This window comes from Cucurbita pepo, chromosome LG08 (assembly GCF_002806865.2).
Source record: "Cucurbita pepo subsp. pepo cultivar mu-cu-16 chromosome LG08, ASM280686v2, whole genome shotgun sequence".
NCBI lineage: Eukaryota > Viridiplantae > Streptophyta > Magnoliopsida > Cucurbitales > Cucurbitaceae > Cucurbita > Cucurbita pepo.
The window spans coordinates 35,480-46,730 of NC_036645.1; the positions used below are offsets into that span (position 1 = coordinate 35,480).

The window sequence follows — 11,251 nt, forward strand, 5'->3', positions numbered from 1 at the left end:
AGTAGCATACTCTTCAAAATTTGTCTCTCTATTTCTAAATAAATAATTTGTAATTGCAACTAAAAACAATTAGAAACAAAAAAAAAAAAAAAGTGAGGTTAAAATTACAACAGATGTTTGAAGAAATTGAAACTTAAAAATGAAATTGATTTTATTATACAAAAACTAAAAAGGGTGAAAGAAAAAAGTGGTTTGGCTTCCTCCTACATGAAGAAGAACCAGGTCTACAACCTGCGAACCACTACTCACCCTTTTGATTCAATAGTACTCTTACCCATTAGCTTTTCTTCGTTTTAATCTGTAAAGGGGGAAACAAGGAACCCTGATAAATTTTGTTTCAGTTCTAGTTCTGCTTCCACTCCTTCCCCAACTTTTCCCGGCAATTTGGGTCTAATCCATTCTCTACTTCCCACGTCGCTGCTTTATTGGATTGCGGAATCCCGGTCGAGTGCAAATACGCTCGAAAAAATTGGTTTATTATCACTCGATTTTGTTGTGCTCTCCAGCTTCGGGATTTATTCCTTGTCGAAAGGCTAATGGCTGTGAGTTTCGGAAGACCTCTTCCTATTTTCTTCTTCGTTGCCGTTTGGTATTTTTGTATTTGCCATTTTTTTTACTGTTTCTGAAACAATGGAGCATGCTGAATTTCTTGCTTATCTTAAGTCGCAAACTGTTGATATCTATTTTGTCCACATTTTTTTTTATCTGCCCTTGCTTTTTACATGCATATATCTATGATGGTTTAAGTTTTGAATACAGGGAAGTCTTTGAAGTTCTGGAGATTTTGTAGCTAGTTTTGTTTTGCATGTCCGATCTCTCTCTCTCTCTCTATCTCTTTTATTTGGTGGTGATTGTTTATGGTGTTTGTAATGCCATCAGATTATTGGTTTCTGCCAATTTCTTGGATCCGAATAATATTTTGCAACGATTCCGTTGGATCGATTTTCATATCAATACTTTCAACACTAATCGTCTCTAAGTGGAAGATGGGAACCAAGTATGTCCAGAAGAGTGCCAAGTACAAGACATCAGTTAAGGATCCTGGCACGCCGGGCGTTTTGGAAATGGTACTGGTCTAAAGTTCATTATTCCTGTCTCTGATTGTCTGTCTAACCTCTTTATCTCCGTTCTTCTTTTCTTTCAGTCAATTAAATACTTCTGATTTAACTATTTTCTTAAAAAGTGGATATATTCATGTATTTGTTGAAGTCTGGAGTTTGGAAGACATTGTCAATCTTCATCTCTTTGAATTGTGCAAGTGATTGTGATGCATAACTGATGTGTTCAGAGTATGCAGGTTCAGTTTTCTAACTTTTGTTTGTGAAACATCTTATATTATTGATTTCTGGAGCGCAAATGTGTTAGTAAATACATTTTCTTCCTCTTGGTAGCAATAAAAAACTCTTGCCTTTGTTAACCTCATTTTATTTATTTATTTTATTTCTTTTGATGAACAATGGAGCCTTCATTTAGAATAATTAAAACACATGCAAAGAAAATGGCGTACAAGAAAACTAGCCCACAGAAGGGAACCAACTTCTATCTATCGGGAATAGACTTCATTCTAAAAGAATAAGACCAAACTGATAATTATAAAATTCTTGAGAAACCGAGGCCCCAAAAAAGAGCTAAATGTAATAATATCCTATACCTCTTCCCAATACCTCTTAAACCCTCTGAAAATTCTAAATTCCTCTCCAGGCAAATCATTTTAGAAGAAAAGAAGTTCAACTTCATTTTTTATATACTAGACAATTTTATTGATATTTGAAATAAAAGTTCGACTTCATTTGGACTCTTTGCAGGAAGGGGATAGATGCAAATGATAGAGTGCTGAAATACTATTCAAATATCATACTTTTCCCTGGCTGTTTCCTAAGCAAAAGAGAGATTGAAACTCTAAACCACTTGTTCTCCTAATAGATTTTGTGTTAAAATGGTGGCACACTATCTTAACATCTTTGGAACTCAATAGTACTCAATAGTTCTTTCCAAGAACAATCAAAGATACTCTTCTTCAGACCTTGTGCAAGAATCCTATCAGAGGAAAGAAACAAATTCTTTGGAACAATATCTTTAACGCCCTTCTTTGGGGACTTTGGCTTGAAAAAAGTAGGATAATTTTTCAGGATATTTTTGTCAATAACAGAAGGAGAGACCACTAATATCCAACAAGTATTCTATTTCCAAATTGTTTAAATACCGAATTGTTGAACTAGCACCCCAACATTCTATTTCTCTCGCAAACTTGGTTGTTCATGTGGATGCCGTATCACTGCTTTTAATTCCTATTATTATTTTCTTTACAAAATGCTTTTTTTTTTTTTTTTATAATGATTCTGATAATGCGGAGCATCTTTTTGGTTTGTGTTTGCTCAGAAATATTTTGATTTGCATCTGTAAATGGTTCAACCATTTAAGGTTTGACTAACCCACATAAGTTGTTCAATTGATTTTTTTTTACTGTTCTCGTTTTCTGCAGACAGAGCGCAAATTTGTATTTAGACCCAGTGACCCCACTTCAGCTTCTAAGCTTGACGTGGACTTCAGATTTATTAAAGGTACCTACTATATTCATGGCAGGTCAATATATTTTTGTTTCCGTATTTGTGGTCATGTTGGTATTTATCTTTTCTTGTCAATGTTGTTTGATTGGGGAAAGATCTCTTCTTTTCATGTTAAGCACCTTTCTCAAATAGAATCGAACTGCCTGGATGTTTCACAATTTTGTGCTGTGTAAAGAACATCTTTTTCCAGTAGCCTTATGCATTGTCAGCACTATCACAAATTAGTCTTTACTCTTTACCCTTTACACTCTCCATCATTAAAACTCCGACTAATGTTTAAGTTTATCATCCTTAACCTCTTTTCTGTGCATCCTTATGTTTGTATGTAATCTTGTCGTATCTAATCTTTCCATATTTTTCAGGCCATAAAAACACCAAGGAAGGATCAAATAAACCACCATGGCTTAATCTCACCAAGGACCAGGTTTTGAATACTTAAAATGGTTGGCTAAAAGACACCATAAGTTAGAGCGCTGGAAATATTCCATGAGTAAATCATTGTAAATTTGATCTTAGAATAGAACATCAAATATAATGATAGGTTAATGGCAAATTTTTATACAAATTTCTGTATGTTTTAAGAAATCCATTTCATAATTCTCACCCTCAAGTTTATCTTTAAATTCGATGACTTATTCTTTCAGTAGTTTTATTTGAAAGTACTTTGTAATTGATGAATTTTTTAATTGATTTTATCAAGGCCCTTCAGATATCGGTTTCAAAAATCATCTCAGCATTGCATATTGTGAGTGTCTTTAATTTATCTTATGAGATGGCAATTAATGATTTGCTACAAATATTCAGGGTGGAAGTTACATTTTTGAGTTTAAAAACTTCTCTGATCTTCATGTTTGCCGGGAGTTTGTGGGTAAGCCAGTATTCATAATTATAAGCAATTCTTGTTTATTAAGCTGTAATGAAATTTTCTACCTTTCTCGATGCTTGCAATTATGTGAGAACAGTTAATTGATCTGAAAAATGGTGAATAGTTGTGAAAGTTTCCAATGGATTTGATAAGCCCCTTGTTCAGTTTAACTATTCATGAAAGACAATTAGGACAGAGGGAAGCAAAAGGGTGAATGTGATTATAGTTCGCTTTAGAAGGGCACCTCAAGTACATTACCTAGTAATAAGTTAGTGAGGAAAGTAAGGAAGTAGGAGTGTTGTGAAGTTAAATAAATGAGAAGTCTAGACCGGGAATCATAGCGTGTTTTTGCTCCATCAGCCTGGATTTGAGAGAGTAAAGGAGGATTTTTGAATCTCTTCATAGGAATTTCTACTATCTAAATTCGATTTGAGGAACACATATAACTTATACTATTCTTCAATGCTAAGGTTTTGGCCAACATGTTAAAAAAGGTCCTTCCCTCTACGATTTTTGATGGAGGGAATGAAAACTCCTCAATATTAATGTGGCGACTGAGAATTATCAGGGTCAAGAGGGAGTCATCTTAAGATTGATTTTGAGAAAGCCATGACCATGTGGAATGGAAGTTGGAACTTCCTGGATAAGATCATAGAAAAGAAAGGTTCTGGGTACAATTGGGGGTTGTGAGTTTGGAGTTGCATTAGAATGGTTAAGTATTCTATCCTCACTAATGACAGACTCAGGGGAGGATCCAAGCTACAAGGGGCCTTATACAGGGAAATTGTCTTTCTCCCTTTCTTTTCCTCTTATAGTGAAGACTATTGCCATGATTGTCTCGAGAAGGTTAGATGGCAGTATATTGAGGGCTTAAGTTGGGAAAGATAGAGTCCCTTCGTCTCATCTTCAATTCGTTGATGATACTATCTTCTTCTCATTCGACAAGTAGGAGTCTTTCCTCATCTCGAACCACATCTTAGCTTTCATTGAAATCTTGTTGGGGCTTAAAATCAATTGTGTAAAGTGCCAAATTTTAGGTTTGGTCTTTGATCCGAACAGGTGGATAGCTAGGCTGTGAGCTTGTGAGGTGGGGTCTTTCCCCTCATCCTATTTAGGCCTCCGTCTTGGGCATAATCCCAGAACTCTTCCTTTTGGGAGCTTGTTATTGAAAAGGGGTGCAAGAGACTTGGTACCTGGAAAATAAGTTTTTATTTTTCTTTTCCTTGCAAGATCGACACTCGTTTGCTTGATTTTGAGTGAAATTTCTATGTACTTCTTTTTCCTTTTTAGAGCCCCTTGCGCGATTAGTAAAGCCTTTAAGAAGCTTATGAGAAATTTTTGGAGGGAATGGTGTGCATCTGGTGACTTTGGAAACAATGGGAAGGCTGGTGAATTTGGGGGGCTAGAGTTGGGAATTTTAGGGATAGTTCATAACAAAGCCTTGTTGGCTAAATGGATCGGCGGTTCCCCCTTGAGTCTAATACCTTTCAACAAAGGATTATAACAAGTAAATACTATCTACATCCATTCAAGTGGTGGTCAGATGAGGTCAAAAGCACCTATAGAAATCCTTGGAAAGATATTCCTTTGATCTCCTTTTTTTTTTCTTACTTGGTCTTGTGTGAGTGATGGGAGAAATATTTGTACTTGGGAGGACAAATGGGTGGGGGATAGTCCCCTCTGCTCTTTGTTACCCAATTATATAACTTATCCTCCATGAAAAATTGAATCAGTTACATCACTTGTCTTTCTACTTTATATCTCAGAAAAGAAGACTCTCTGGATGCCCAATGAAAATGTCTAAAACCTCTTCTTAGGCGCAACCTTCTGAAATCAGAGACTGTGAGATGGGCCTCACTGTCATCATTATTTGAGTCTTTTTCGCTTACTGGTCGTAATGATAAATGGTGCTGGTCATTCAAAGAAGATAGACCCTTCATAGCTAATTCCCTTACTAGGTGATTATTGACCAGTCTGTGAAAAGTTGATGGTTTCTATCCAATAAGATAAAATTCTTCATATGGGAGTTCAGTTTTCTGAGTATCAACACACAAGATGTTCTTTAGAAGAATCTTGGCTTTGGATCTCTCCATCATGCTGCCCTTATGTATGCAGAATCTTGAGTCACAACATATCTTCAGCTGCTGTAATCACGCCAATGATTTTTGGAGCCTTATTCTCTCTACTTTCCTCTGGAATTTGGTTAGCCCAGGTGATATCGTTTCTCTTCTATTGAGTGTTTGATGGGTCATCCCTTCAAAGATGAGAAAATGACTCTTTGGCTGAACTTCATGAGAGCTTTCTTTTGGAGCTTATGGTTTGAGCGAAACGGTCATATCTTCAATGATAAGTAGAATGAGTTTTCAACTTTTTTTCGATCTATCACTTTCTTAGCTTTATGTTGGAGAAAGTTTCAACAACCTTTTTGTAATTACAGCTTATCTGCTCTCGTTATGCAATGGAATAATTTCTTGTAGTTACCTCACGATAAGACTAAATTATTTATTTCACCATATCAATGAAAATTTTCTGTTTCCTAACAAAAAAGGAAAAAAAAAAAAAGAAAAGAAAAAAGAAAAAAAAAATTATTCGGTGGTTAAAGTTCCTGATTCCTCTAGAAGCTCTCTCTCTTTTTTGCTTGGTTTTCGTTCTTTGATAGGAAAATGACAGATGCCCTGATTCTTATCTTTGATATGGGAGGCTATCATTAGACTTGGGAGAAGAGATTTTTGTCTTTGGAGTCCTAATCCCACTGGGGTTTTCTTGTAGCTCGTTCTTTCATTATTTTTTGAATCCCCTCTTTGACCTGGGTCTATTTTTTTGTGTGTATGTGGAAGGTGAGAATTCCAAAAAAGATTCAATTATGTGTTTGGCAAGTCATCCACGTAAGGTTTAACACTTTCGATCTTTTTTAAGAGAAGGGGAGTTTTTTTTTGTGGCAAGTGGGAGTTTGTGCTGTTTTGTGGGTTGAGAGGAATAATAGAGCCTTTAAAGATGGGTTGAGAGGTTACGTAGTGATGTTTGACCCCATGTTAGGTTCTGTGTTTCTCTTGGTGGCGAAAGCTTTTTGTAATTATTCGTTAGGTCTTATTTTACTTGATTGGAGCCTATTTCTTTAGTTGGACCTCCTTTTTTGGATGCCCTTGTATTCTTTAATTTTTTTTTCAATAAAATTTTAATTATATATAAAAAAAAAAATCAAATAGTTTTTGCAATATTTCTCTGTTCTTTATCTGCCATTGTTCTTATTTCTTTTTCCTGTATTTGTTGGATTTTCTAGCCTGATGGTTTGGCATCTGGTGCCTTCTCCAGGAAGTGCTCTAGCAAAGTCAGGAGAGGCTCCGCAAGCTCCCTCTGAGAAGCTTGTAGCCACATTTCCACATGAACAACTCAGTAAATCAGAAATGGAACTTCGAATGAGATGTTTGCAAGAGGATAGGTAGACTGATGACCCATATCATTGTAACAAGAAGTATTTGTTACCCTTATTATTTTGTGGTTAGGTAAGGCATGTTCATCATTTATTCTGCAGTGAACTGCAGAAACTTCATAAACAATTTGTTATTGGTGGTGTGTTGACCGAATCTGAGTTTTGGGCAGCAAGGAAGGTGAGGAGGGCCTTCTTTCCCTTTATTTATTCTGCATTTGAAGTTGACGTTCTTTTTAGAATTTTGATTGTATATTTAATGTGATCCTGCTCACAAAAATATATTCTGAAGAAAATGTGACATTATCTAAACTGATTGATATAGAAATTACTGGAACGAGACTACTCCACAAAGTCAAAACAGTTGGTTGGTTTCAAGAGTTCAATGGTTTTGGACACCAAACCAATGTCTGATGGTCGGGTACAGCATCATTACCTTTTTCCTACCCTATCAAACCTAGTTTGTTAATCATTAATATTTATCTGTCAAATCCTTCCCCCAGCTTGGTTTAATTGCATTGGAACTTAACATTGTTATCTTTTTTCTGCTTTCAGACAAACAAGGTCACATTTAATTTGACACCGGAGATCAAATATCAGGCATGATTGATTCTTTGTTCCTTCTTTCACTCTCCAATTTTAATATAATCCTTTAGATATAATTCAAGCTATTAACAAAGAAATTTATTTGAAAAGAGGGTTTTTTTCTTCGTTCTTTTGTTATTCAATTGAATTTGTACATTATGTATCTTCTAGGGGTTTTTCTTTTCCTCTAAAATAATTTTCCCGCACAAAGGAGTACTAAAACCAAGTTAGACTCTAATTCAGGAGAATAAAACCTAACTGATAACTTCAAAAAAAAAAAAAAAGTTGGAGACACCAAATCCAGAAACGAGGGGTTAAATCTCACAATATCCCACACCTCAATGTAGGACCTCTCCAAACCCTACAAATATACACAGCAAAAATACAAGCCTGCAAAAGGACCTTTCCTTTGTCCTAGAAGAAGCCCAACAACACTTCCAAATAGTAACTGGCAATTTCTTGGAATATGATCCAAGCCTTTAGTCGCATTATGCTTCTTTGGTATCAGACAGACATAGGTCTCGTTTGTGCCTCACTCTGGTTTAAAATCGTGGAACACCACTACTATATCTGATTTCATAATAAGTGTTGCTATTATCTCGTTATGGTAAGGTATTGAGGCTCAAGAAAAATGTTGGGCATCGAATGTGGTGAATAGATGTGTGGGCATGATAATCTGCATGAGCAGGTCAAGCATGCACATGACATGTGGAAGGTGGTAACATGGGTACTGTGTGTAGGACTAGCATAGTGTTAGTGTGCATGTATTATGCGTAGAAGGAAAATTTCGAGCTCATTAGAAGGCGGTTGGTGAGTTGGATACATGATTTGAAACCAAGATTGGAGAAGTTGGCTTATCCATGGTACAAGGACATCTTCCAAGATTTTTAGAGGAAGTTAATGTGTATAGGAAAGAAATGCACGAAAAATTGAACATACCCATACACGTTCCTACTTTACTGGATTTTAGGGGAACTTTTGATATGGAGTTGGGCAGGTAACTCAAATAGGTTTGAAATTTAATTATATTAGTCAAATAGGTCTGGAGTAGGGCAGGTAACTCAAATAGGTTTGAAATTTAATTATATTAGTCAAATAGGCCTGTTACTGAATCAAGTAAGTTGTAGTTTGTGTCAATACTATGAGAATATTTAAGTTGTAGTTTGTGTTACTGAAGCTTGGTAGGAATTTAGGAATTTAAAGGATAATGAAGAATTTAAAGGATAATGAAGCAACGGAATGGGCCGAATTAAGCCTTGACCTTGCCCCTGCCCCTGCCCCTGTGATATTGTCAAACAAAGCAGACTCGCTGACTTGGCCCCCCAGCGTTGACGGGGTCTTTTCTACAAAATCCTTGATGATGGACATGAGGGAAAAAGTAGAAGCAATAAATCGCACGCTAGCAAAGATAGTTTGGAAAGGGCATCAGCCTAAAAAGGTGAAGTTCTTCCGTTGGAAAATAGCGCATAAAGCCATTAGCACAAGTGAAAATCTCCAAAAAAGAACGCCTTACATCACTCTTTCTCCAAATTGGTGTCCATTATGTAAGAAAGAAAATGAATCACAAAGCCACTTGTTTATGCAATGCACATACGCTCAGAATTTTTGTATATGACCTTAATGTACCACCTTTTCAAGAATGCGAAAGTCCTATTATGGAAAAACCTCATCATGACCTTCTTTTGGAATCTGTGAAAAGAAAGAAATTAGAGAATATCTGCAGAAAAAACACAGACCTACACAAAACTTTTCAACAATGTTGTTTACCCAGCTATATCTTGGTGTAAACTGTCTAATATTTTTACTTCCTATAGTTATACTTCCCTCATTGCAAATTGAGAAGGTCTTTTGTAAACACCATAATTATACATCCCTTTTGTAAATTTCAATCATCAATGAAATTGTCTCTTATAAAAAATAAAAAATTATTTTGGATAAGCAACAATTTCATTGATTAAATCAAATGACACAACAGGAAAGACCCATCCAAAGGCATAACAAAAGAATTCTCCAATTTGTTGAGGGAGAATTCAAGCTGTTAAAAGGAGTCCTGTGTTTACACTAATACAAAGCATAAAAAAGAGTGGCTTCTAAGATTTCCATCGAGGAGCTTTCTCTGCTTTGGAAAATCCTCGAGTTCCTTTCATTCTGTATCTTCCCTAAGACAACCATCACAATGAAGGACCACAAAGTTCTCTTCGTAGACTTGGAGGGATGATCAATCAGCAGCAAATGAAGCCATTCATGAGATTTTGCAGGAGGCGCAATACTCCACCGGAAAGATACCAAGACATCAGCCCATAATTTTCTCGGGAATGAGCAATGGATAAAGATGTGACTTTGTGTCTCCCCTGTTTCCTTGCAAAGACTGCTCCAATTTGGTGAGAGATATGCCCAAGGGTTTCTTTTTTGCAACCTAACGTAAGTGTTTAGACCAGAATGGCAACTGAGAGGCTTGTCACTAATTCATTGGTCATTCCAGAAAGTTGTCTTGTCATCTCCTATTTTGTGTGTGACTGTGTGAAATAAGGCCACTGTGTTTAAGAATGTAGTTCCAAGGACTGTTTGTGGATGCTTTGTGTTGTGAGGTCACTTTCTGCTGATCAAAATGAAGGGAGGCAAATTTTGCTTCATCCTTCTCCAAAGCGCATCAGTTTCAAAATTTGGCTTTAGTCAAAATAAAAATATTTATAATAGATGGTTCTAGAGCCATGAGAGTGAGGGATGAAATGTGATAGCGAGATATCTACAACTCTCGATTGTTTGGGTTGGATCTGGTGCATCATTGCTTTGGTGTGGAGCTTATTAGTGAAGAGGGCTTGGCTAGGTTAGGCTGTATAATTGAGGAGAGATATTCCCGGTGTCTTTTGCTTTTCCAGCAAATTTCGAAACAAGCCTTGTAACACTCTACACTTGTACAAAAATTTCGATCCATGTTTGACTTTGGTCTGTGACATTCTTTCCTAGTTAACATATTAATGTTCTCATCAGTTCACCCTCAATATTATTCTCTTTTATTGTCTTAGTTCAATATTTTACTCAAATTTGGGCTTGTGATTCATCATTCTCTTTAGTTGCATTTTGCACTTGACTTGATCCCATATTAAGCTTGATGGACTATTTACATGTTGCCATCACTCTTGCTTGCTTCTTAGGTGGGGTGCAACCCACTCTCTTTATAGTCTGGTTGCAGCACCTAGAACTTTTTTTTTAGGCATGATGCCGACCACAATTTATTGTTTTTTTTATTTTTTTTTAACTGGAAATTTTGGCAAAAGACCTTCAACCTTTGGCTAAGGTTCTCTCCAGGACACCTCTCTCTTTTGTTCCTTCACTCCTTTACCTCTCCTCACTCTTTCTGTCTCCCACTCTAGTACCTCTTCCTCGTGCTCGGCCTCTCTTTCTTGCTCCCTCTTTTTATTACCTCTACCTCGCTCTTTGACTCTCTGTCACTCCAAAACTTCCGCACTCTCTTTTTACATCTTTCTATCTCTCTTTGTTGGCCCTTTTCTCTCATTTGCCCCCTTTTTCTCCATACATTTCCTCACTTTCTTGGAAGATTTTTTTTGTAAGTAGCCTCTTTGGGAGGGGGTTCTTTCTACCCCTGCCCTTAGGTTGTTTCTTCTCGGGCTTTCTTCATTGTCTCCTAGATATAAAAAAAGCTTCACTCTATTACTTTGATTTATCTTTTTTTTATTTATTATTATTATTTATTTTTTTTTTTTTTTGTATATTGTATGCCTCAACTCTCTAAGCTTCACTTTATTATACCTTTTCTATAAAGATTTTTTTTTTTTTTTTTTTTTT

At 36.1% G+C, this 11,251-nt stretch overlaps 1 protein-coding gene across 2 annotated transcripts in view; it reads left to right on the top strand.

The window, feature by feature from the left end:
* Positions 1–156: 156 nt before the first annotated feature.
* The window catches only part of LOC111800307 (probable RNA polymerase II transcription factor B subunit 1-1), an 18,038-nt gene continuing 6,943 nt past the window's right edge, over positions 157–11,251 (top strand). Inside the window, exons 1-9 of one of the 2 annotated variants that reach the window (XM_023683934.1) lie at positions 157–542; positions 880–1,067; positions 2,483–2,561; positions 2,930–2,991; positions 3,372–3,435; positions 6,745–6,871; positions 6,965–7,040; positions 7,185–7,280; positions 7,415–7,459. In XM_023683934.1, the coding sequence (XP_023539702.1) occupies positions 987–1,067; positions 2,483–2,561; positions 2,930–2,991; positions 3,372–3,435; positions 6,745–6,871; positions 6,965–7,040; positions 7,185–7,280; positions 7,415–7,459 (630 nt within the window). In that variant the 5' untranslated portion in view covers positions 157–542; positions 880–986. Of the gene's footprint in view, positions 543–879; positions 1,068–1,273; positions 1,298–2,482; positions 2,562–2,929; positions 2,992–3,371; positions 3,436–6,744; positions 6,872–6,964; positions 7,041–7,184; positions 7,281–7,414; positions 7,460–11,251 lie in introns of those variants that run through there. The other variant, XM_023683935.1, reaches the window with a different exon arrangement.